At 46.1% G+C, this 27,530-nt stretch overlaps 1 protein-coding gene across 1 annotated transcript in view; it reads right to left on the reverse strand.

Moving 5' to 3' along the window:
* Positions 1-27,530, reverse strand: part of FNTB (farnesyltransferase, CAAX box, beta) — a 117,691-nt gene that overhangs the window by 62,481 nt on the left and 27,680 nt on the right. The window contains exons 4-5 of the mRNA XM_038765432.1: positions 23,604-23,832; positions 9,983-10,047 (exon numbers count right to left, since the gene is read on the reverse strand). Of these exons, the coding sequence (XP_038621360.1) occupies positions 9,983-10,047; positions 23,604-23,832 (294 nt within the window). The remainder of the gene's footprint in view (positions 1-9,982; positions 10,048-23,603; positions 23,833-27,530) is intronic.

Raw genomic sequence — 27,530 nt, forward strand, 5'->3', positions numbered from 1 at the left:
TTGTAAGATTCTCAGGGGTAGGGATTGTGTCCTTTAGTTCTTCTATTTTTTTCCCCAAGAACTTAGTATAGTAAAGCACACTTGGTAAAGACTGCACACTTTAGTAAACAAGCCACAAGCCTCAATGAGCAGCGAATGAGTCGGTGAAACTTGATTTACCTATGCCTTAGCTACCCACATCTGGCCTTGGGGACAAGTTTGGTGGTGATTTCTACCTGCGCTTGCTCTGCCTGCTAACTTCACCATGATGCCCACATCATGGGGGCAAAGTGGGCCAAGACCCCACGGACTAAAGAAGAGGTGACACTACTAGCTTCACCCCAAAGCTCTTGGGCCCAGATGGGTAGCCCCAACCACTGGAGAAGGAAAGGGTCCAGAGATAGAGCTAAGATGGGGGCCATAGAGCACTCCTCCTACCCCCAGAGACCTGTGGAGTTCCCAACGTCGACACCGGCCTTAGGGATCGGGCCGGCCAAAAGCTGCTCGTGCCTCCTGCCCTAGTGCTGACCAACAGCTGCGCCGAAGGCAGGCCAGGTGGGCCGGAGCTGCTGTGGGCAGGAGGGGCGCCTAGCACGGGCACTGGGGCTGGCAGTGAGACAAACCAGGGATGATAACAGAAACACCAGAAACCCCCAGGCAAGTCCCCCGAGGGATGCTTGTTGGGAAGGGCAAGTGGGAGGTGCACCAGATACAGAAGGGGATGGTTCACCCCACAGGCACCGGAAAGTCTCCAACCCAGCTGCCTGGTGACAATGAGCTAAGAGCTGACTGCACATAAGGAGAAAGGCGAGACAGTGATGTTGAGGTAGACTAAGTCCTTGGTACCCATGCCTGCTTTACACAGAGCACTGCACTAGGTACTTGGAAGAGTAAAAACAGTCTCCTGTGGAAAACGACCGACGAGCCTCAGTCACAAAGACGTCAAGTCCGAGAACCTGTGCGAAGGAATTGATTACAACAGAATCAAGAGGCACAAACTCAAGTGTCCTCTTACCTTCCCCTCCCTTCTTCCTCTTTTCTTCTCCTCCTCTCCTTTCCCTCTCCACCTCCTCCTCCTCGTTTCTCTTCTCCTTTTCCTTACGGGACAGCAGTCCCCTCCCTGCGCCCCTCTGTTCATGCAGCTGAAGGAAATCCCCTGCTCAGAGAGAGCTTACAGTCTAGAGAGGAACACAGAGGTACTGAGGACAACACGTCTACTGTGTGACCTTGGGAACTTAACTCTGGGCCTCAGTCATCTCATCTGCAAAATGGGGATTAGTACTGTGAGCCCCATATGAGACATGGATTGTGCCCCTCTAGACTGTAAACTCATTGTGGGCAGGGAGTGTGTCTGTTATATTGTATCTCCCAAGTGCTTAGTACAGTGCTCTGAACATAGGAAGCATTCAAGAAATATGACTGAATGAATGCTTTACCTTGTATCTACCCCAGTGCTTAGTACAGTGCCTGGCACACGGTAAGTACTTAAACAATACCATTAAAAAGCAAAACAAAGAAAAAATAAGTTCCTGACAGCCGATTCCTAAGGGCTCTCTCTTTTCCATCCTAATCCTCCCTGAGCTTTCAGCTGCTTTTGACACTGAATCCCTGCCTCCTGCTTGAAATACTATCAGGTCTCCGTTTTGCTGATATACCACTAACATGGTTCTCCCGCTATGGCCCGGATTTATCAGATTTATTCACTGGTCCTTGCCTACCTCATCCTCTAACTGTGGGCATCCCCCAGGACTCCGTTCTGTGTCAATCTTCCCATTCCACCCTCATTCTCTGGGGGACATCAGCATTAAATATGGCTTCAACTACCGATCAATGATATTTACTGAGTGAATACTGTGAGCACCGCACTGTTCTCAGTGCTTGAGAAAGTACAACGTAACAGAGTTGGTAGGCCATGATCTCTGCCCACAAAGAGCTTACAGTCTACAGATGTATAAGCGTGGCTCAGTGGAAAGAGCCCGGGCTTTGGAGTCAGAGGTCATGCGTTCGAATCCTGTCTCTGCCAATTCTCAGCTGTGTGACTTTGGGCAAGTCACCCAACTTCTCTGTGCCTCAGTTCCCTCATCTGTAAAATGGGGATTAAGATTGTGAGCCCCACATGGAACATCCTAATCACCCTGTATCCTCCCCAGTGCCTAGAACAGTGCTTTGCACATAGTAAGTGCTTAATAAATGCCATTATTATTATTATTATTACGTAGACTGTACGGAGGTGACTCCCAAATCTGGCTCTCCAGCCTCAACCTCTCATCTAAGCTACCACCCTGCATTTGCCCCCGCCTCCAGGATCTCTCTCTCTACTTGGTTATCCCAACAACACTTCAAGCCCAACTGAGTTCATTTTCCCTTCCCAACTAATCTTAACCCCTGGCTTTCCCATATCCACCCTCTGTCCCAGGAACCATAACTTCCAAGCCCCCGCTGACTTCTCACTGACTTTCAGTTGTCCCATCTAGTCTACTGCCAAACCCTGCTCTTTCTTCTCAGACAACATTGCCCAGATCCATCCCTTAATCTTCACAAAAACAGCTACCACATCAGCTTAAACCCTGGTCCCTGCACAGCAAGGCTATTGTATCAGCCTCCTCGCTGGTCTCCCCTCTTCCAGACTCTAACCTATACAACATACTGCTGTGTGGATCACCTTCAAGATTTGCTCAGCACTCACTTCCCTATTCTTCAGAAACCTCCACTGGCTTTCCATTTCCCTCCAGAGCAAGCAAAAATTCCTCACAATCAGTTTCAATCGTACCTGCTCCCTTCAACCGCTACCCTCCATCACACTCTCTTTTTGTCTTCCAAGCAGACTGAATAACTGCTACACTCTCAACTCAAATGCTCCTGTCCCCTTGTTTATCCTGTTCCCCCAGGCTGGAACTTCCTCCTCACCAAATCCAACAGGCCACACCTTTCCCAACTGTTCCCTCCATCTCAAATCATCTCATCTGACCTTCCATGTCTAGCACTTATTTCTTTAATCCCACCAATCAATCCATCGATGGTATTTACTGAGCACAGAGCACTGCATTAAGTGCTTGGGTGAGTAAAATAAAGAAGAGCTGGTACACATGATCCCTTCCCTCAAGGAAATAACAATCTACCTCGGCATTTGGGGATATATATTTTTATTCAATTGTACACAATTACTTAGAAAAACCAGCATATTTGTAAATACGTTTATGCCTGTCTTCCCATTGGAGTGTAAGTTCCTTGGGGAGAGGGAATGTGCCTCTTTATTCTGCTGAACCTTCTCAAGTGCTTAGCATTAGCCAGGACCCCCATTTCCTGGCCACAAGAGACAGGATGGTATCCGGGTACTGGCCTGGAGTAGTTTTAAGTGATCTGACAGTAAGAAACACCTGACGTGTGAACAGAGCTGCGTTCATTGCCTGGTCCCCCGCCTTGTCCCGTCACAGAGCCCCTCTCTGCCAAAAGACTCGAAAACCATACAAGAGCACACAAGAGTACACGGGCAAGAGTCCGGGTCAAAAGTGAGAGCACGCACCTTGTCCCCTAATTGGGGTTCACACTTTATCTCAAGTGAGCACCGCCCGGGAGGCGGAGTGACGTCGGTCACTTCCTTCTCCACCCTCGCTGTCCACTGGGTCGGCTCAGTTGGCACTCATATCTGTGTGCTCTGCACACAGTAAGCGCTCAATAAATACGATTGAATGAATATCCATCAACAATCATATTTACCGAGCGTCTCCTGGATGCAGAGCACTCTACTACGCCACTGGGAGAATGCAATATCGAAGTTGGTAGGCACTTTCTCTGCCCACAATGAGCTTGCTCACATGTAACATAGGCTTGGCGTGACCATTCAAACGGGTTCCCCACAGTGTAAAAAATGTTATCTTTGCCACTGTGCTTGTCTGGTTGCTCTGGTGAGGCCACAAGTCAGCTCCACCAACGTCCCAGCCGGGTACCTGGTCAATTTCCACGCAGCGTTGAAAGTCTCCCTCAAGACATCTTCCGCTCTTCACCCACAATCCAACTGCTATTTTGGGGAGCTGGTTCCCTAGAAATGGGGACCTCCTCACATCAGGAGTACCTCAACATTAACCCTTTCCTCCCCTACCCCCTAGTGCAGTGCACTGTTCCCAGTGAGTGCTCATACAGTTGCTACTACTAGTATGACTAATTATTTCCCTCCTTTTTCTTTGCTATTACTCCCTATGCTTTGCTCTTCCATTCCTTTGCTGCTCCACCCCAAATTCACTCCCACTTTCAAAATTAGAAGCTTCCCCCCGCCACCCCTCTATTCCTTCCCGCCTCCTGCAGTAAGCTCAGTCATCCGGGGACGGGTTCGTTCAGTAATCGGCGCGGCGAGGGAGAGAGCGAGAGAGAGGCCGGGGACGGAACGCCTGAGTTTTATATAAAACTTATTCCGCGACGCGAATTGAATTATTTAATTGTTTAGGCGCAATGGATTGAACTTCCCTTTCAGGAGGAATGTAATCAATTAGTAATATTCGAGCTTCCCTACCGGGAGGGACACAATCATACGTTAATCGTGCGTGGGTGAGGCGGCTAGCTCTCACCCATGTGCACTTCCCACTCGGGAAGAATCCACTTACTTTCCCACATGGGAGGAATCCATTACATTACCCACGCACGTGGTGGGCGGTTAGCTCTCACCATATGCTCTCCCTACATGGGAGGAATCCACTTATGTTCCCCGTTCGCAGCGGGGCACCTGGGTCCCACCCACGAACGTCTGGCGAGACACTCACCCGTCCCGCGGCCCTTTCCTCGGTGTGTTGGTTCTGGTTGCAGAGCGGGCATCTGGCCTCCTGGGCAGAGAAAGACACGTGGGCCGCTGCTGCGGCTGCTCCTCCTGCTGCTGCGTGTCTCGGTGTTCTGCCCCCGAAGGTCAGAGGCGACAGGTATTTATCACCTGTGCTCCTAGCCCATTCCAGCTTCCGGCCTCAGTTTACCCAATCTCTGCCCTCCCCCCTCCTCCATACCTGACTTGATTGGCACGGGGGCGAGGGGCACCTTCTGTATTCCCAGCTTGGGCTGTCAATCTAGCAGTTTGGGTTAATAATAATAATAATAATGATGGCATTTATTAAGCGCTTACTATGTGCAAAGCACTGTTCTAAGCGCTGGGGAGGTTACAAGGTTGGGGGGGGGGGGCGGGATCCCACCCTCACTTTCCGAGTTCGGCCTGCTGGCTCAGGCGGTCACGAGATAGCATTTGACCTTGAGATGGTGGGTACCCCAGGGTCACCTTGGGACAGCAACCTGCTGGGGAGTCCACCAGGCCACACCAGCAGCAGAGGATGATGAGAAATGCCGGAAAGGCATTTCTGACCCAAGTTCCTTGGCTGGACTCAGTTTCCACACAAACTTCCTTCTGACAAAGGGAGAAATCCCCACCAGTGACTTTAGAATTTTTTTCTGAAAGTGGGTTTTATATTTCCATTCCCCCGGGTGCGATTTTCTCCTAGGGAGTTTCTTTTTGGCTTCTCTAGTCGCCTGGGGGCTTTAAATAATAGAAAAGGGAAATGTTTTCTCGGAGTTGCTGTTTGGAGCCTCATGCAGCAAAATCACGAGGACTACCTTTGTTTCAGGGTTTCCGGGACCTGGATCTGAAATCCAGCCTTCTTGCCGAAGCACACGAAAGTTCCCTCCCCAACTCCCAGGAACCAGAGCTGGCCTGAAGAGAGAGAGGGAGAGGGATGCGCTTGGATGTAAAAACCCCTGCTGTCAGTCCAATCGAGGATGGTTCCAGGACCACTAGACCTGGGTTCTAGTCCCGGTTCTGCCTGCAGCTGGCTAACACGGGCAAAGGTGGCACATGCATCCCTGCCCGCCCTCCATGCTCCGGCGGGAACTGATTGACGGGTTCAAGAGACGCCGAGCCATTAGTACCATAATTAATTCCTCTGAGATCATTCACCACCCCTGAGGAGACTGCCATGACTATTTCGATGGAAGATATGGAAGCCCATTTGTCCCAGATCCCTAATAATAAGAAATAAGTGCTTGATGGGAAGAGTGTCAGTGGGAGTAGGACTCCACAAACCAAACTGACCATTTCATTGTTGCATTCGTAAACCATGAAAGCTTCAGTGCTTTTCTAATAACAGAATGAAGGAGACCTGGGTTCTAATCACACCTTTGCCACTGACCTGCTCTGTAACCTCTCTGAAACTATTCCCCTACCTTTAAAAGGGGATAAGAACACCGCTCTCCCTACATCTTAGACTGTGATCCCCATGTGGGACAGGACTGCGTCCAAATTCTTTATCTGTATCTAGAAAGAGCACGGTGCTTTGGGATAGAGGAAATGACTAATAAATACCATTAAGCAGGGGATGAGTCACGAAAGAAGGAGAAAGCGGGGGAAATGAAATACAAGAGCCGCTTTTAGTATAATCTTAAGAAAATTTCCAATTGCCCATTAAGACTGAAATATAAACATGACCCTATGTGTAAGGAAAGGCATAAAATGATCATAAAAGTATTCCTAGACTCCAGGACTTAGAAGGAGTGAAAACTGCTTTACGATTAATTTGGAATCACTTCATCCGACAACACTTCAAATTCAACATTACATTAGAGATGTGTATATATCTATAATTCTATTTTTCTATTTTGATGGCATTGATGCCTGTCTACTTGTTCTGTTTTGTTGTCTTTCTCCCTCCTTCTAGACTGTGAGCTCGTTGTTGGGTAGGGACTGTCTCTATCTGTTGCCGAACTGTAGCTTCCAAGCGCTTAGTACAGTGCTCTGCACACAGTAAGCGCTCAATACATGCGACTGAATGAATAGATGTTGCAAAGCGGTGCCCAGAAATCTAAACTATTTCATGAGGTAAAGGCAGTCCCAGCTACAGACTACAGCACCATCATCTACATCTTCAGGGAGCTCCCACCTATTGACTTTGTCACAAGGAAAGAGACATTTTAAAGAGTAATCATGAAACCAAAAAACAACAACAACAAAAATAAAGATAGAGGAACTAGGCTTGCCACTATGGTCAGGGGTGCTAATGGAACTCAGCTATTAATTGTGGTGTTTGTTCGGCACTTATGTGCCAAGCACTGTACTAAGCACTGAGGTTGGTACAATATAAGCAGATGGGACAACAGTCCTTGTCCCACGTGAGGCCCATAGCCTGTGGATAATTAAGTAAGAGGTAGGTGGGGACAAGAAGTAGTATGGCCTAGCGGATAAAGCACATGGGCCTAGGAGCCAGAAGACCTGGGTTCTAATCCCGGCTGTAGCACTTGTCTACTGTACACAAGGGTCAGAACCTTAAAGAACAGGTCTGTTTTCTACCAAATTCCAGACCTAGGACCCATGAGTCAGGGTTAGGGAAATGTGTACTGTGTAACTAAGGTGCTTCTATTAGTTAAATTAGTTAATTAAATTAGTTAAAACTCCTTCCCAACTCAAACTTCTTATTCCCCTCAATTTAAAGCAAGACTATCAGACAATCAATACCATTTGCGCGCCTATGCGCAGAGCACTGAGCGCTGTACTAAACGCTTGGGAGAATACCACAGAATCAGTAGACACGTTCCCTGTCTTCAAGGGTCTTACCATCTCGTGGGGGAGATAGAAACAAAATGAATTAAAGATAGGAGGCAGTGACAGATTAGAAACATACGTATTTAAATGCCGTAGGGCGTTATGTGTTTAGTAGGACTGAATAGCGGTTTGACGTGTGGAAACCAACTCTTAACCAGCCTTACTCCATTTTGTTTTCAGACTCCATTTTGCATTAATCTACCTTGTTTTCCTAAATCGTGCTTTGGTCACACCCTTCCCCTGTCCTCAGTTAAGAAAACTGGAGCCATGCTTAGATTGTGTTGTTGGTGTGACGGAAAACCACTCTTCCCAGACTATAAATGCCTACCTATCCCACCTTTCAGGGATGAGCTTGAGCCCGCTTTTGGGCAACAGGTTATGCCTTTCCTCAACCATGCAGATCTGTATTAAATATTGCAATAAATATTGCACAAGCATTCCTTGTGCTGTGTAGTTGCGACTTGATTTTTTTTGGACTCGACAGAGGATATGAGGTGGGGATCTCAGAAATCAAATGGGGAATGCCTCCTGGAGGATATGGGGTCTCAGAAGGGATGACCCAGACTACATCATAATAATTGTTATTATTATTATTGGGACAAGAAAAATGTGGCACGGACTAAAAAGAACTACCGTACTACCGCTTTCCATGGGGCACAGGGTGTGCCAGCTGCAGGATAAGGAAGGGAAGGGTCTCGCTGAAGACTGAATAATGGCAAGACAATGCACCGAACTGGCATCGGAGGCCAAGGACAACTTAGTCATCCTCACTGCAAAATGAACTCTGGTGGGGACAGCTGCCACTCCTGGTTTGGGAGCCTGCCCACAAGCGGGGAACAAGTCGACCAACTCTGTTGCACTGTACTCTCTCAAGTGCTCAGCACAGTGCTCTCTGCACAGTAATCACTCAATAAATTCCACTGATGATGAGGATGAGGGCCTCCAGAGACTTCCTACACCCAAACAGGACATCCGGGGCTCTATGATGAACTTCAAAGGACCAAAACTGCTCCCACGCTAATCCAAACACTCATTATTTCCTGTTTTGACTACTGCATCAGCCTCCTCGTTGACCTCCCTTCTTCCTCTCTCTCTCCACTCTAGTTCTTACTTCACTCTGCTGCCCGGAGATTTTTCTGAAAATGTTCAGTCCATATCTCCCCACTCCCAGAAGCCTCCAATGGCTACTATTCACCTCCACATCAAACAGACCTCATTCCTAAACATTCCTAAACATTCCTAAAAATCCTCCAAGAGGCCTCTGCGGATTAAGCCCTTTATTTTCCCTATCCACCCTCCCCTCTGTATCAACTATGCACCCTCAAGCACTTTGACTCCCTCCAGCCCCACAATACTTATGTAAATATTCTTATAATCCACTTTTTCCCCTATCACTTATGTACTATGTCTGTCTCTCCCTGTAGACTGTAAGCCCCTTGTGGGGAGGGATCACATCTACCCCTTGGTTGTATTGTATTTTCTCAACTGCTTAGTACAGGGATCTGCACACAGTAACTGGTCGATTCACTGAAGATGTTTATATATTCTGAAAGGAGGGAGGTTTCTGATAATCGGAAGGGGTTGCCAAGGGGCTGACAACCCTGAGAGGGAAGGATTTACAATGCTCGTAAGCAGGGGATAATGATATGGGGCTTGCTTATTTGAGGTGTTTTTCGGGTTTAAAAGACACCAGACTTTGCAGCAATTTTGTCTGTCGACAGAATTTTGTCAACACGGTCAGGTGGGGCCCGAGGGTCGCTTTGTTAAGGAGAACCTGTTGTGAGCCGAGCTAATATTAGAAGGCTAGAGCTCTAGAGCACAGGCTCGGGAGTCAGAAGGACCTGGGTTTTAATCCTGACTTTGCCGCTTGTCTGCTGTGTGACCCTGGGCAGGTCACTTCACTTCTCTGTGCCTCAGTTTCCGCATCTGTAAAATGGGGATTAAGACTCGGAGCTCCATGGACTGTGTCCAACCTGATTACCTTGTATCTACCTCGGAGCTTAATACAGTGCCTGGCACATAGTAAGCGTTTAACAAATACCAATAAATGAAATCAATAGACTAAACATATGTACGGGAAAAGCAGCATGGCCTAGTGGAAAGAGCATGGGCGTGGGAGTAAGACGACCTAGGTTCTAAACCCAGGTCCGCCCTGTCTGCTGTGTAATCTCGGGCAGGTCAGTTAACTTCTCAGTGCCTCAGTCTCCTCATCTGTAAAATGGGATTAAATCCTATTCAGAGTGTGGGCAGGGACTGTGAGCAACCTGATTTTCTGGAATCCATCCCAGAACTTAGTACAGTGCTTGGCACATGGTAAGCACTTAATAAATACCATAAAAAAGTGCAGAAGTTCTGCGGAGGGAAGAACAGGGATATGAATGTGTAAACAGAAAAAACTCCGTCTTGATTTGCCCTTCTAAACTTCAAAATTACGCATACCTTGGTACATGGTGGTTGATCCCGTATGCACTGAAGACTTCCTGGATCTTATCTTCTACTCTCGTCTGATGAGAGGGCAAGGGGAGGGAGAGAAAACAGAGTGTTTACATGAACGGGTGTCGATGATGAGCGAACGGAAACCACGAGAGAGTAAATCGGTGAACAGCCTCTGGCCTGAACCTAGACCTCACCCTGCCGAGGTGCTCAGGTCCCAGGGGTCCTCAGCTCCCGGCTCCAACTTCCCCCCATGTCCCTGCTCCCAATCCATGCCTCCTGTCTTCTGGGATCCAGGGTAGCAGACGCTACGGTAAGGATGGGCCACAGTTTGGGCCGTAGCGTCTTTTAAAGGATTTCAATAAGCTGCTCAGGGCCACACGTATAAAATATTCACTGTTCACATTAAAACTTACAGCATTTATCATACCAAGAAAACTTTCGTGTTGTTTCCACAAAATTTCAAAGCCGTAAACAGGTACTCTTATGTTATGGGAAGCAGTGTTGCCTAGCGGAAAGAGGCTGGGAGTCAGAGGACCTGGGTTCTAATTCCAACCCCATTCTGCAGATGAGGTAACTGAGGCCCAAAGAAGCTAAGTGACTTGCCCAAGGTCACACAGCAGACAAGTGGAGGAGCCAGGATTAGAACCCATGACCTTCTGTCTCCAAGGCCCGTGCTCTCTCCACTATGCCAAGCTGCTTCTCAGTTATTACAATGATGCTATTATAAATATTATAAACTATTCTAAATAGTTTATGCTTTTGCTAGACATGTTGGTGGGCCAAGCAGAGTCACCTGGCAGATCAGATGTGGCTTTTATTTTTTTTTCCAACTACGGGCTAAAATCAGAAGCGGGCTGCCCCTGGGCGATCCAAACCCAGAATAGGTGAGTTGGAGCAGTAGCCGGGAGGATGTTGAGGCTGTAGAATCCCCAAAATTCAGCCTGAATCAGGTATGACCCCAGTTCACTTCAACCTACCGTGAATTTATTTTAACAGTGCCTAACAGCAGGACTGGCACTTAAAGCAAGCGAAGCCCTTAGAAATGACTATGAGGTAATAATAATTAATAATAATAATAATGGCATTTATTAAGCGCTTACTATGTGCAAAGCACTGTTCTAAGCGCTGGGGAGGTTACGAGGTGATCAGGTTGCCCCACGGGGCGCTCACAATCTTCATCCCCATTTTGCAGATGAGGGAACTGAGGCCCAGAGAAGTGAAGTGACTTGCCCAAAGTCACACAGCTGACTTCTAGACTGTGAGCCCGCTGTTGGGTAGGGACCGTCCCTATATGTTGCCGACTTTTAGACTGTGAGCCCACTCTTGGGTAGGGACTGCCTCTATATGTTGCCAACTTGTACTTCCCAAGCGCTGAGTACAGTGCTCTGTACACAGTAAGCACTCAATAAAATACGACTGATTGATTGATTGATTGTACTTCCCAAGTGCTTAGTACAGTGCTCTGCACACAGTTAGCGCTCAATAAATACGACTGAATGAATGAACGAATGAAGTGGCAGAGCTGGGATTTGAACCCATGACCTCTGACTCCAAAGCCCGTGCTCTTTCCACTGAGCCATGCTGCTTCTCTAGGTAGTGAGGCCAGGTGCAGTACAGTTGGGTCCCAAATCTAATAATAAATATAGATCTCCACGTGCTTCAGCTGGGATTCCTGCCCCCCCAGCTGGGCAGAGGCAACCAAAATAAACGCCATTCTACACCCATCTCCACTCCCGCCAAATCTCCACTGGATTCTCCTTTCTCATTATGTTGCCAACTTGGACTTCCCAAGCGCTTAGTACAGTGCTCTGCACACAGTAAGCGCTCAATAAATACGACTGAATGAATGAATGAATGAATTCCTCTCCATACCAAGCCCAAACCAACCTACGAAGGAAACAACGAACGTCGATCTACTCCCATCTCCCCGTGCCCCCCAAATGTCCGCTGGATCCTCATTCCTCTCCACATCGTGCACAAACGAGGTTACAAAAGAAGAATTATGATCAGTGGAGTTTGGTTAATTCTGTAATTCGGAGGTATCGTGTCCCCCGCTGCTCAGTGCTGCTTCTTGCTTCTCCACTATCATCACCGGCACGCTGCGGGAGCCCGGAGAGGAGAGCTCGTTGGACCAGCTAACGCTCTGCAGCAGTTCACACACTGTTAGTGACAGGGAAGGGTCAGCCTAGTCCACTTCATAGGGCCCGGGAGTCGGAGGATCTGGGTTCTAATCCCGGCTCCGCCACTCGTCGGCTGTGTGGCCTTGGGCAAATCACTTCTCTGTGCCTCAGTTACCTCATCGATAAAGTGGGGACTAAAACCATGAGCCTCATGTGGGGCAGGGACTGTGTCCAACCTGGGTCCAATCACGTATCTACCCCAGCGCTTAGCACATACCATTTTTTAAAAAAGGGGATAGGGCACAATGGATCCAGAGGACACGGACTGTGCCCGATTTGCTTATTTTGTTTCTCCCCCGGTGCTTAGTACAGTGCTTAGGACTTAGCAAATACCGTTATTATTATGGTTATTATCAGCATTATTGCTTCCACCACTGCTCGGTGACTCAGGCTTGAAGGTCATAGCAATCCTGTCAAAATTAGGTTGGTATGTAGTTATTTTTCAGGTAGAAGAAGGAGAACAAGAAATGTGGTCTCATAAATCTCACCCTTCCTCTCCCCAACACGGCCCCTTTCAGATCTCACCTTTCCTTTCACCCCCACAACGGGGGAGGAACCGCGTGGGCTTAGGGATTGATGTGTATATATTTATTTATTTTACTTGTACATATTTATCATCATCATCATCATCAATCGTATTTATTGAGCGCTTACTGTGTGCTGAGCACTGTACTAAGCGCTTGGGAAGTACAAGTTGGCAACATATAGAGACAGTCCCTACCCAGCAGTGGGCTCACAGTCTAAAAGGGGGAGACAGAGAACAAAACCAAACATACTAACAAAATAAAATAAACAGAATAGATATGCACAAGTAAAATAAATAGAGTAATAAATATGTATAAATACAATTGATGATGATGATTATATTTATCCCACTTATTTTACCTTTGTTAATATGTTAATATGCCCCTTCCTTCCTCTCCCCCTCTTCTCCCTCTCCATCCCCACCATCTTACCTCCTTCCCTTCCCCACAGCACCTGTATATATGTATATATGCCTGTAAATATTTATTACTCTGTTTATTTATTTATTTATTTTATTTGTACATACCTATTCTATTTATTTTATTTAGTTAGTATGGTTTTGTTCTCTGTCTCCCCCTTTTAGACTGTGAGCCCACTGTTGGGTAGGGACTGTCTCTATATGTTGCCAACTTGTACTTCTCAAGCGCTTACTACAGCGCTCTGCCCACAGTAAGCGCTCAATAAATACGACTGATTGATTGATTGATTCTCCTCACTGGGGGCAGGTCAGTTAATCAGTGATGGCTGAGACTGTGGGGTGGGGAGGGTTGGGGGGTGAAAGGAAAGGTGAGGTCTGAAAGGGGCCGTGCGGGGGAAGAGGAAGGGTGAGATTTATGAGACCACATTTCTTGTTCTCCTTCTTCTACCTGAAAAATAACTACATACCAACCTAATTTTGACAGGATTGCTACGACCTTCAAGCCTGAGTCACCAAGCAGTGGTGGCAGCAATGATGCTGATAATAACCATAATAATAACGGTATTTGCTAAGTCCTAAGCACTGTACTAAGCACTGGGGGAGAAACAAAATAAGCAAATCGGGCACAGTCCGTGTCCTAAATAGGGGTCACAGCCTAGAGGGAGGGAGAGCAGGTATTTTATCCTCATCTTGCAGGTGCAGTAGCTGAGGCACAGAGAAATTAAATTACCTGTCCAGGGTGTTTCAAGGAGAAAGGAGCAATCAGTAGTGTCAAAGGGCAACAATGATGCTGATAACCATAATAAGAACGGTATTTGCTAAGTCCTAAGCACTGCACTAAGCACCGGGGGAGAAACAAAATAAGCAAATCGGGCACAGTCAGTGTCCTAAATAGGGGTCACAGCCTAGAGGGAGGGAGAGCAGGTATTTTATCCTCATCTTGCAGGTGCAGTAGCTGAGGCACAGAGAAATTAAATTACCTGTCCAGGGTGTTTCAAGAAGAAAGGAGCAATCAGTAGTGTCAAAGGGGGTGGAGAAATTTGGAGAATAGGGACAGAATGGAGCCTGCTGAACTTGGCTCGGTGACCTTGGGGTGTGCATTCCCTAAGGAATGACGGGGGTGAGGAACCTGACTAGAGAACAATTGACTGACAGGACGTGAAGGCAAATTCTTGTTCAAGGAGCCTGGGCAAGGATGTGGGGAGAAAGATGGAAGGATCATGGAGGGGGCTGAGAGATACAGAGACGTTTTCATACAGCTAGTTCTGCCAGAGTACATTTTTTTCCACCATGCATTTTGGATACAGCACTGTTAGGAAATTAGGGACGATGAAGAAGTAGGAACTTGGCAGTGCCACAAAATATGGCACATTTGAGTGGGCAGGTGGGTAGGGCTCCAGACACCATACTGAAAAGTGAGTTTCCCTTACTGTGGATTTTTGTGAGAAAGTAAAACTCGTGGTTTGGGGGAGATTGGATGTACCTTTTAGACTGAGAACCCACTGTTGGGTAGGGACTGTCTCTATATGTTGCCAACTTGTACTTCCCAAGCGCTTAGTACAGTGCTCTGCACACAGTAAGTGCTCAATAAATACGATTGATTGATTGAGCATACTCAAAGAGTGTAAGCAGGGAATGTGTCTTATGTTTCTGGTGTACTTTCCCAAGCACTTATGACATGGTGCTGTGTTCAGTAGGGGCTCAATAAGTACCATTCTCTCTAAACTGTAAGCTCCTTTGGGGCAGGGATTGTGTCTATTAACTTGACTGTATTCTCCCACGCTCCCAATACAGTACTCCACACACAGTAAATTATTACTCTATTTATTTATTACTCTATTTATTTTTTACTCTATTTATTTTACTTGTACATATCTATTCTATGTATTTTATTTTGTTAGTATGTTGGGTTTTGTTTTCTGTCTCCCCCTTTTAGACTGTGAGCCCACTGTTGGGTAGGGACTGTATATGTTGCCAATTTGTACTTCCCAAGCGCTTGGTACAGTGCTCTGCACACAGTGAGCGCTCAATAAATATGACTGATGATGACTAAATGCTCAATAAATACCTATTGATTGACTGCAAACAATCCGAAGGCAGAGAGGGGAAGGAGACATCCATGAGAGATTGAAGACTGCGATGAGAAAGAGGACCAAAGTGGAGGGACTGTGTAAGGTTTGAGTATGATGATCTCAATTTTACCAACAGGGTCATGAGATCATGGGGGACTTGGGAGGGAGTAAAGAGCTGGATTTGGTGGTGGAGGCTGCAGGGATTTGTTGGGCAGGGATTGTCTCTATTTGTTGTTGAATTGTACTTTCCAAGAGTTGAGTACAATGCTCTGCACTCAGTAACCGCTCAACAAATACGGCTGAATGAATGAATGATTCCATTTATTTACATTGATGCTATTGGTACCTATTTACTTGTTTTGATGTCTGTCTCCCCCTTTCTAGACTGAGCCCGTTGTTGGGCAGGGATTATCTTTATTTGTTGCTAAATTGTATTTTCCAAGCACTGAGTACAGTGCCCTGCACACAGTAAGCACTCAATAAATATGAATGATTGAATGAATGATTCTATTTATTTATATTGATGCTACTGATACCTGTTTACTTGGTTTTTTTTGTCTGTCTCCCCCCTTCTAGACTGTGAGCCCACTGTAGGGCAGGAATTGTCTCACTTTATTACTAGAGAAGCAGCGTGGCTCAGGGGAAAGAGCCCAGGCTTGGGAGTCGGAGGTCATGGGTTCTAATCCTGGGTCCGCCACTTGTCAGCTGTGTGACTGGGCTGTGTGTCATTCCTCTGGACCTCAGTCACCTCATCTGTAAAATGGGGATTAAGACTGTGAGCCCCAAGTGGGACAACCTGATTACCTGGTATCTTCTCCAGCGCTCACAACAGTGCTCGGCACATAGTAAGCGCTTAATAAATACTGCAATTGTTGTTTATTGCTGAACTGTACTTTCCAAGCGCTTAGTACAGTGCTCTGCACACAGTAAGTGATCAATAAATACGACTGAATGATTCCATTTATTTATATTGATGATATAAATACCTGTTTACTTGGATTGTCTCTATTTGCTGCCGAACTGTACTTTCCAAGCGCTTAGTACAGTGCTCTGCACACAGGAAACACTCAATAAACACGATGGAACGAATGAATGAATGAAATGAATATCTTTTCCTTCGTTCATCCCATTGTATTTATGGAGCGCTTCCTGTGGGCAGAGCACTGTACTAAACGCTTGGAAAGTACAAGTCGACATTAACGCCACTGATACCTGTTTACTTGGATTGTCTCTGTCGCTGAACTGTACTTCCCAAGTGCTTAGTACAGTACTCTGCGCGTAGGAAGTGCTCAATAAACATGATGGAATGAATGAATAATTCTACTTTTCATTCATTCATTCCATCGCATTTCTTGAGCGCTTCCTGAGTGCAGAGCACTGTACTAAGCGCTTGGGAAGTACAAGTTGATACTGATGCTACTGATAACTGCTTACCTGGATTGTCTCTGTCGCCGAACTGTATTTCCCAAGCGCTTAGTACAGTGCTCTGCCCACTGTGCTTGGGAAGTACAAGGTAATATTGATGCTACTGATAACTGCTTACTTGGATTGTCTCTGTTGCCGAACTGTATTTCCCAAGCGCTTAGTACAGTGCTCTGCCTACGGGAAGCGCTCAAGAAATGTGACGGAATGAATGAATGGCTAGAGGAGAGGGTGAGAAAGAAGGAGGGAGAGAAAAAGAAAAGATGGAGGAGCCGTTGTTGGCTAAGGACCGTCTCTACGAAAGAGGTCTGTACTTGGTCGGTCTTGCCTCCTGGCACCAATAAAGAGGAGGTCACTGAGGCCCAGAGACGTGAAGTGACTCGCCCAAAGCCACACAACTGACAGCTGGCAGAGCCGGGATTCGAACCCAGGACCTCTGACTCCCAAGCCCGTGCTCTTTCCACTGAGCCACGCTGCTTCAACAAGCCGGGATGGAGATCGTGGTACCCGGCGACCCGAGGAGGGAGGCGGTGCGGCCTGGTGGGTGGACCTGGCGTTCCTGCTCTGCCCTGCTGTGTGACCCGGGACAACTCACTGAACCTCTCTGAGCCTCCGTGTGATGTGTATATATCACATCAAATGGGAATTACGACTGTGAGCCCCATGTGGGACAACCTAATAACCTTGTATCCCCCCCCCCCCCCCCAGTGCTTAAAACAGTGCTTTGCATATAGTAAGTGCTTAACAAATACCACCATTATTATTATTATATCTATTATTCTATATATCTGTTTTGATGTTTTGATCTTCTAGACTGTGAGCCCGTTGTTGGGTAGGGACCGTCTCTATATTCATTTATTCAATCAATCGTATTTATTGAGCACTTACTGTGTGCAGAGCACTGTACTAAGCGCTTGGGAAGTACAGGTTGGCAACATATAGAGACGGTCCCTAGCCAACAGTGGGCTCACAGTCTAGAAGGGGAAGACAGACAACAAAACAAAACATATTAATCAATCAATCAACTGTATTTATTGAGCTCTTACTTTGTGCAGAGCACTGTACTAAGCGCTAAGTACAAGTTGGCAACATATAGAGACAGTCCCTACCCAACAGTGGGCTCACAGTCTAAAAGGGGGAGACAGAGAACAAAACCAAACATACTAACAAAATAAAATAGACTAGATATGTACAAGTAAAATAAATAAATACATAGAGTAATAAATATGTACAAACACATATACAGGTGATGTGGGGAAGGGAAGGAGGTAAGATGGGGGGATGGAGAGGGGGATGAGGGGGAGAGGAAGGAAGGGGCTCAGTCTGGGAAGGCCTCCTGCAGGACGTGAGCTCTCAGTAGGGCCTTGAAGGGAGGAAGAGAGCGAGCTTGGCGGAGGGGCAGAGGGAGGGCATTCCAGGACAGGGGGATGATGTGGGCCGGGGTTCGATGGTGGGACAGGCGAGAACGAGGGACGGTGAGGAGATTAGCGGCAGAGGAGCAGAGGGTGTGGGCTGGGCTGGAGAAGGAGAGAAGGGTGGTTAGGTAGGAGGGGGCGAGGTGATGGAGAGCCTTGAAGCCGAGGGTGAGGAGTTTCTGCCTGATGCGCAGATTGATTGGTAGCCACTGGAGATTTTTGAGGAGGGGAGTAACATGCCCAGAGCGTTTCTGGACAAAGACAATCCGGGCAGCAGCATGAAGTATGGATTGAAGTGGGGAGAGACACGAGGATGGGAGACCGGAGAGAAGGCTGATGCAGTAGTCCAGACGGGATAGGAGGAGAGCTTGAATGAGCAGGGTAGCGGTTGGGATGGAGAGGAAAGGGCGGATCTTGGCAATGTTGCGGAGCTGAGACCGGCAGGTTTTGGTGACGGCTTGGATGTGAGGGGTGAACGAGAGAGCGGAGTCGAGGATGACACCAAGGTTGCGGGCTTGTGAGACGGGAAGGATGGTAGTGCCGTCAACAGAGATGGGCAAGTCAGGGAGAGGGCAGGGTTTGGGAGGGAAGACAAGGAGTTCAGTCTTGGACATATTAACAAAATAAAATAAAATAAATAGAATAAATATGTACAAGTAAAATAAATAGAGTAATAAATATGTACAAACATACATACAGGTGCTGTGGGGAGGGGAAGGAGGTAAGGTGGGGGGACGGGGAGGAGGGAGGGAAAAGAAAGGAGGGGGCTCAGTCTGGGAAGGCCTCCTGGAGAAGGTGAGTCTATATGTTGCCGACTCGTACTTCCCAAGCGCTTAGTACAGTGCTCTGCACACAGTAAGCGCTCAATAAATAGGACTGAATGACTGAAATGACGACTTGTACTTCCCAAGCGCTTAGTACAGTGCTCTGCACATAGTAAGAACTCAATAAATACGACTGAATGAATGAAATGACTTTTATTTCCCAAGCGCTTAGTACAGGGCTCTGCACATAGTAAGAGCTCAATAACTACGACTGAATGACTGAAATGACGACTTGTACTTCCCAAGCACTTAGTACAGGGCTCTGAACATAGTAAGAGCTCAATAACTACGACTGAATGACTGAAATGACGACTTGTACTTCCCAAGCGCTTAGTACAGGGCTCTGCACATGGTAAGAGCTCAATAAATACGACAGAATGACTGAAATGACGACCTGTACTTCCCAAGCACTTAGTACAGTGCTCTGCACACAGAAAGAGCTCCGAGTCTCCCCCTCCACCCAGTCTCCATCTCCCCCACCTTACCTCCTTCCCCTCCCCGCAGCACCTGTATATATGGATATATGTTTGTATGTATTTATTACTCTATTTATTTATTTTACTTCTACATATTTATTCTATTTTATTTTGTTAATATGTTTTGTTTTGTTCTCTGTCTCCCCCTTCTAGACTGTGAGCCCACTCTTGGGTAGGGACCATCTCTAGATGTTGCCAACTTGGACTTCCCAAGCGCTTAGTACAGTGCTCTGCACACAGAAAGAGCTCAATAAATACGATTGAATGACTGAAATGACAACTTGTACTTCCCAAGTGCTTAAGTACAGGGGTCTGCACATGGTAAGAGCTCAATAAATAGGACTGAATGTCTGAAATGACGACTTGTACTTCCCAAGCGCTTAGCACAGGGCTCTGCACACGGTAAGAGCTCATTAAATACAACTGAATGACTGAAATGACGACTTGTACTTCCCAAGCGCTTAGTACAGGGCTCTGCACATAGTAAGAGCTCAATAAATACGACTGAATGACTGAAATGACTTGTACTTCCCAAGCGCTTAGTACAGTGCTCTGCACACAGTAAGAGCTCAATAAATACGACTGAATGACTGAAATGATGACTTCTACTTCCCAATCACTTAGTACAGTGCTGTGCACATAATAAGAACTCAATAAATACGACTGAATGACTGAAATGACGACTTGTACTTCCCAAGCGCTTAGCACAGGGCTCTGCACACGGTAAGAGCTCATTAAATACAACTGAATGACTGAAATGACGACTTGTACTTCCCAAGCGCTTAGTACAGGGCTCTGCACATAGTAAGAGCTCAATAAATACGACTGAATGACTGAAATGACTTGTACTTCCCAAGCGCTTAGTACAGTGCTCTGCACACAGTAAGAGCTCAATAAATACGACTGAATGACTGAAATGATGACTTCTACTTCCCAATCACTTAGTACAGTGCTGTGCACATAATAAGAACTCAATAAATACGACTGAATGACTGAAATGACGACTTGTACTTCCCAAGCGTTTAGCACAGGGCTCTGCACACAGTAAGAGCTCACTAAATACGACTGAATGAATGAAATGACGACTTGTACTTCCCAAGCGCTTAGTACAGGGCTCTGCACATGGTAAGAGCTCAATAAACACGACTGAATGAATGAAATGACGACTTGTACTTCCCAATCGCTTAGTACAGTGCTCTGAACACAGTCAGCGCTCAATAAATATGATTGAATGAATGAATGAATACGACTGAATGACTGAAATGACGACTTGTACTTCCCAAGCGCTTAGTACAGTGCTCTGCACGCTTAGAACAGTGCTTTGCACATAGTAAGTGCTTAATAAATACCATCATTATTTTTAGTAAGAGCTCGATAAATACGACTGAATGACTGAAATGACTTGCACCTCCCAAGCGCTTAGTACAGGGCTCTGCACATAGTAAGAGCTCAATAAATACGACTGAATGACTGAAATGACGACTTGTACTTCCCAAGCGCTTAGTACAGGGCTCTGCACATAGTAAGCGCTCAATAAATACGACAATGACTGAAATGACGACTTGTACTTCCCAAGCGCTTAGTACAGGGCTCTGTACATAATAAGAGCTCAATAAATACGACCATGACTGAAATGACGACTTGTACTTCCCAAGCGCACATGGTAGGAGCTCAATAAATAGGACTGAAATGACGACTTGTACTTCCCAAGCGCTTAATACAGGGGTCTGCACATGGTAAGCGCTCAATAAATAGGACTGAATGACTTGAATGACTGAAATGACGACGTGTACTTCCCAACCGCTTAGTACAGTGCTCTGCACGCAGTGAGCGTTCAATAAATACAACTGAATGACTGAAATGACGACTTGTACTTCCCAAGCGCTTGGTACAGTGCTCTGCACATAGTAAGAGCTCAATAAATACGACTGAATGAAATGACTTGTACTTCCCAAGCGCTTAGTACAGGGGTCTGCACATAGTAAGAGTTCAATAAATAGGACTGAATGACTGAAATGACGACGTGTACTTCCCAAGCGCGTAGTACAGTGCTCTGCACACAGTAAGAGCTCAATAAATACGACTGAATGACTGAAATGACGTGTACTTCCCAACCGCTTAGTACAGTGCTCTGCACACAGTAAGCGCTCAATAAATATGATTGAATGAATGAATGAATAAATATGACTGAATGACTGAAATGACGACCTGTACTTCCCAAGCGCTTAGTACAGTGCTCTGCATGCTTAGAACAGTGCTCAGCGCTTAGAACAGTGCTTTGCACATAGTGAGTGCTTAATAAATGCCATCATTATTTTTAGTAAGAAGTCAATAAATAGGACCGAATGACTGAAATGACGACTTGTACTTCCCAAGCACTTAGCCCAGGGCTCTGCACACAGTAAGCGCTCAATAAATAGGACTGAATGACTGAAATGACGACTTGTACTTCCCAAGCGCTTAGTACAGTGCTCTGCACGCTTAGAACAGTGCTCAGCGCTTAGAACAGTGCTTAATAAATGCCATCATTTTTAGTAAGAGCTCAATAAATACGACTGAATGACTGAAATGACGACTTGTACTTCCCAAGCGCTTAGTACAGTGCTCTGCACACAGAAAGAGCTCAATAAATAGGACTGAATGACCGAAATGACGACTTGTACTTCCCAAGTACTTAGTACAGGATCCTGCACATAATAAGAGCTCAATAAATACGACTGAATGACTGAAATGACGACTTGTACCTCCCAATCGCTCAGTACAGTGCTCTGCACATAATAAGAGCTCAATAAGTACATTTGAATGACTGAAATGACGACTTGTACTTCCCAAGCGCTTAGTACAGGGGTCTGCACACAGTAAGAGCTCAATAAATACGACTGAATGAATGCAATGACGACTTGTACTTCCCAAGCGCTTAGTACAGTGCTCTGCACCCAGTAAGCGCTCAATAAATGATTAAGTGAATGAATGAATACGACTGAATGACTGAAATGACGACTTGCACTTCCCAAGCGCTTAGTACAGTGCTCTGCATGCTTAGAACAGTGCTTTACACATAGTAAGTGCTTAATAAATACCATCATTATTTTTAGTAAGAGCTCAATAAATACGACTGAATGGTAAGAGCTGTATAGATACGACTGGATAACTGGTACTTCCCAAGCGCTTAGTACAGGACTCTGCACACAGTAAGCGCTCAATAAATAGGACTGAGTGACTTGTACTTCCCAAGCGCTTAGTCCAGGGCTCTGCACATGGTAAGAGCTCTATAAATACGACTGAATGACTGGTACTTCCCAAGCGCTTAGCCCAGGGCTCTGCACACAGTAAGCGCTCAATAAATAGGCCTGAATGACTGCAATGACGACTTGTACTTCCCAAGCGCTTAGGACAGTGCTCTGCACATGGTAAGAGCTCTATAAATATGACTGAATGACTGATACTTCCCAAGCGCTTAGTACAGGAAGCTTAGTACGGGAAGCAGCATGGCTCAGTGGAAAGAGCCTGGGCTTTGGAGTCAGAGGTCATGGGTTCGAATCCCGGCTCTGCCAATTGTCAGCTGTGTGACTTTGGGCAAGTCACTTCACTTCTCTGGGCCTCAGTTCCCTCATCTGTAAAATGGGGATTAAGACTGTGAGCCCCACGTGGGACAACCTGATCAGCTTGTAACCTCCTAAGCGCTTAGAACAGTGCTCTGCACATAGTAAGCGCTTAATAAATGCCATCATTATTATTATTATTATTATTACAGGGCTCTGCACACAGTAAGCGCTCAATAAATAGGACTGAGTGACTTGTACTTCCCAAGCGCTTAGTGCAGTGCTCTGCACATGGTAAGAGCTCTATAAATACTACTGAATGTCTGGTACTTCCCAAGCGCTTAGCCCAGGGCTCTGCACACAGTAAGCGCTCAATAAATAGGCCTGAATGACTGCAATGACGACTTGTACTTCCCAAGCGCTTAGGACAGTGCTCTGCACACGGTAAGAGCTCAATAAATAGGACGGAATGGAGAAAAACCGAAGGAAGGCTGGGGCGGGGAGCAAGAGTGGCCTCTTCCCAGACGCCTCCGCGGCGGCGGGTGGCCCGGGGAGGCCCACGTTGAGGCGCCTGCACAACGCGCAACGGCGCAAAGCCAACGCCTCAGGGGCCCCGGGGGGGGGGGGGGGGGGGGGGGGGGGGCGGGTGCGCGCGCCCCGGTGCACTGTGGGAGTTGTAGTCCGCCCGGCCAGCCCCCCTCCCCGAGCCCGGGACTCCATCTCCCAGAAGCCCCCGCGCCGGGCCCTCACCTGTTCCGCGGAGGTGACCGTTTCCACCGCGTCGTCCCGCAGCCGCTCCCGCGCGTGGTCCGGGCCCAGGCAGTAGGGCGGCTCGGGGGGCGGGAAGGAGGACGGGAAAGGAGAGGCCGACGAGGAGGAGGCGGCCGCCGCCGCCGCCGCCGCCGCCATGACGGGGGGGGGGACCGGCGGGCGAACTGCGCCTGCGCCTGCCTGGGGAAAGGGGCGGGCCGAGGGGGCGCTACGGCGAGCGGGAGGAGTCATAAGAGTCACGCCTGGGAGCGCGCGTTTGCGGCCCCGCCCCGAGACACCACCGCCCCCTCCCGACAGAAGGGCGCCACTGCAGGAGAAGGCCTTATTACCATTCATCCATTCAATCATCATCAATCGTATTTATTGAGCGCTTACTATGTGCAGAGCACTGTACTAAGCGCTTGGGAAGTACAAGTTGGCAACATAGAGAGACAGTCCCTACCCAACAGTGGGCTCACAGTCTAAAAGTCGTATTTATAATAATAATAATAATAATAATAAATGATGGCATTTGTTAAGCGCTTACTATGTGCCAAGCACTGTTCTAAGCGCTGGGGGGGGGGGGGATACAAGGTGATCAGGTTGTCCCGCATGGGGCTTACAGGCTTCATCCCCATTTTACAGGTGAGGGAACTGAGGCTCCGAGAATAATAATAATAATAATAATAATAATAATAATAATAATAATAATAATGAGGACATTTATTAAGCGCTTACTATGTGCAAAGCACTGTTAAGTGACTTGCCCAAGGTCACACAGCGGAGCGCTTACTGTGTGCGGAGCACTGTGCTAAGCGCTTGGGAAGTACAAGTCAGCGCTCAGAACAGTGCTTTGCACATAATACGCACTTAATAAATGCCATTATTATTATTATTATAAGTTGGCAACAATAGAGAGGGTCCCTACCCAACAGTGGGCTCACTGCTAAGAATGATAATGGCATTTATTAAGCGCTTACTATGTGCAGAGCACTGTACTAAGCGCTTGGGAAGTACAAGTCAGCGCTTAGAACAGTGCTTTGCACATAATATGCACTTAATAAATGCCATTATTATTATTATTATAAGTTGGCAACAATAGAGAGGGTCCCTACCCAACAGCGGGCTCACTGCTAAGAATAATAATGGCATTTATTAAGCGCTTCCTATGTGCAGAGCACTGTACTAAGCGCTTGGGAAGTACAAGTCAGCGCTTAGAACAGTGCTTTGCACATAATATGCACTTAATAAATGCCATTATTATTATTATTATAAGTTGGCAACAATAGAGACGGTCCCTACCCAACAGTGGGCTCACTACTACTACTAATAATGGCATTTATTAAGCGCTTGCTATAATAATAATAACGATAGCATTTATTAAGCGCTTACCATGTGCAGAGCACTGTACTAAGCGCTTGGGAAATACAAGTCAGCACTCAGAACAGAGCTTTCCACATAATACGCACTTAATAAATGCCATTATTATTATTATTAAAAGTTGGCAACAATAGAGACGGTCCCTACCCAACAGTGGGCTCACTACTACTACTAATAATGGCATTTATTAAGCGCTTGCTATAATAATAATAACGATAGCATTTATTAAGCGCTTACTATGTGCAGAGCACTGTACTAAGCGCTTGGGAAATACAAGTCAGCACTCAGAACAGAGCTTTCCACATAATACGCACTTAATAAATGCCATTATTATTATTATTAAAAGTTGGCAACAATAGAGACGGTCCCTACCCAACAGTGGGCTCACTACTACTACTAATAATGGCATTTATTAAGCGCTTGCTATAATAATAATAACGATAGCATTTATTAAGCGCTTACTATGTGCAGAGCACTGTACTAAGCGCTTGGGAAGTACAAGTCAGCGCTCAGAACAGTGCTTTGCACATAATACGCACTTAATAAATGCCATTATTATTATAAGTTGGCAACAATAGAGACGGTCACTACCCAACAGCGGGCCCACTACTACTACTAATAATGGCATTTATTAAGCGCTTACTATAACAATAATAATGATAGCAATTATTAAGCGCTTACTATGTGCAGAGCACTGTGCTAAGCGCTTGGGAAGTACAAGTCAGCACTCAGAACAGTGCTTTGCACATAATACGCACTTAATAAATGCCATTATTATTATAAGTTGACAACAATAGAGGCGGTCTCTACCCAACAGCGGGCCCACTACTACTACTAATAATGGCATTTATTAAGCGCTTACTATAATAATAATAACGATGGTATTTATTAAGCACTTACTATGTGCAGAGCACTGTACTAAGCGCTTGGGAAGTACAAGTCAGCGCTCAGAACAGTGCTTTGCACATAATACGTACTTAATAAATGCCATTATTATTACTACTATTATAAGTTGGCAACAATAGAGACAGTCCCTACCCAACAGCAGGCTCACTGCTAAGAATAATAATGGCATTTATTAAGCGCTTGCTATAATAATAATAACGATAGCACTTATTAAGCACTTACTATGTGCAGAGCACTGTACTAAGCGCTTGGGAAGTACAAGTTAGCGCTCAGAACAGTGCTTTGCACATAACACGCACTTAATAAATGCCATTATTATTATGATTATAAGTTGGCAACAATAGAGACGGTCCCTACCCAACAGCGGGCTCACTACTAAGAATAATAATGATAGCATTTATTAAGCGCTTACTATAATAATAATAATAATAATGATAGCATTTATGAAGCGCTTACTATGTGCAGAGCACTGTGCTAAGCGCTTGGGAAGTACAAGTCAGCGCTTAGAACAGTGCTTTGCACATAATACGCACTTAATAAATGCCATTATTATTATAAGTTGGCAACAATAGAGACAGTCCCTACCCAACAGCGGGCTCACTACTGAGAATAATAATGGCATTTATTAAGCGCTTACTATAATAATAATAATAATAATAATAATGGCATTTATTAAGCGCTTACTATGTGCAGAGCACTGTACTAAGCGCTTGGGAACTACAAGTCAGCGCTCAGAACAGTGCTTTGCACATAATACACACTTAATAAATGCCATTATTATTATTATTATAAGTTGGCAACAATAGAGACGGTCCCTACCCAACAGCGTGCTCACTACTAAGAATAATAATGGCATTTATTAAGCGCTTACTATAATAATAATAATAATGATAGCATTTATTAAGCGCTTACTATGTGCAGAGCACTGTGCTAAGTGCTTGGGAGTCAGCGCTTAGCACAGTGCTTTGCACATAATATGCACTTAATAAATGCCATTATTATTATTATTATTATTATTATTATAAGTTGGCAACAATAGAGACGGTCCCTACCCAACAGCGGGCTCACTACTACTACTAATAATGGCATTTATTAAGTGCTTACTATAATAATAATAATAATGATAGCATTTATTAAGTGCTTACTATGTGCAAAGCACTGTGCTAAGCACTGGGGAGGTTACATGGTGATCAGGTTGTCCCCACGGGGGGCTCACTGTCGTAACTCCCATTTTACAGATGAGCGAACCGAGGGCCAGAGAAGCGAAGTGACTTGCCCAAAGTCACACAGCTGACAATTGGCAGAGCCGGGATTTGAACCCATGACCTCTGACTCCAAAGCCCGGGCTCTTTCCACTGAGCCACGCTGCTTCTCTAATAATAATAATGCTGGCATTTATTCGTCTTCCCCCTCCCCACAGCACCTGTATATATGTATAGATGTTTGTACGTATTTATTACTCTATGTATTTATTTTATTTGTACATGTTTATTCAATTTATTTTATTTTGTTAATATGTTTGGTTTTGTTCTCCGTCTCCCCCTTCTAGACTGTGAGCCCACTGTTGGGTAGGGACCGTCTCTAGATGTTGCCAACTTGGACTTCCCAAGCGCTTAGTACAGTGCTCTGCACACAGTAAGC

Source organism: Tachyglossus aculeatus, chromosome 23 (genome assembly GCF_015852505.1).
Source record: "Tachyglossus aculeatus isolate mTacAcu1 chromosome 23, mTacAcu1.pri, whole genome shotgun sequence".
NCBI classification, from domain to species: Eukaryota; Metazoa; Chordata; class Mammalia; order Monotremata; family Tachyglossidae; genus Tachyglossus; species Tachyglossus aculeatus.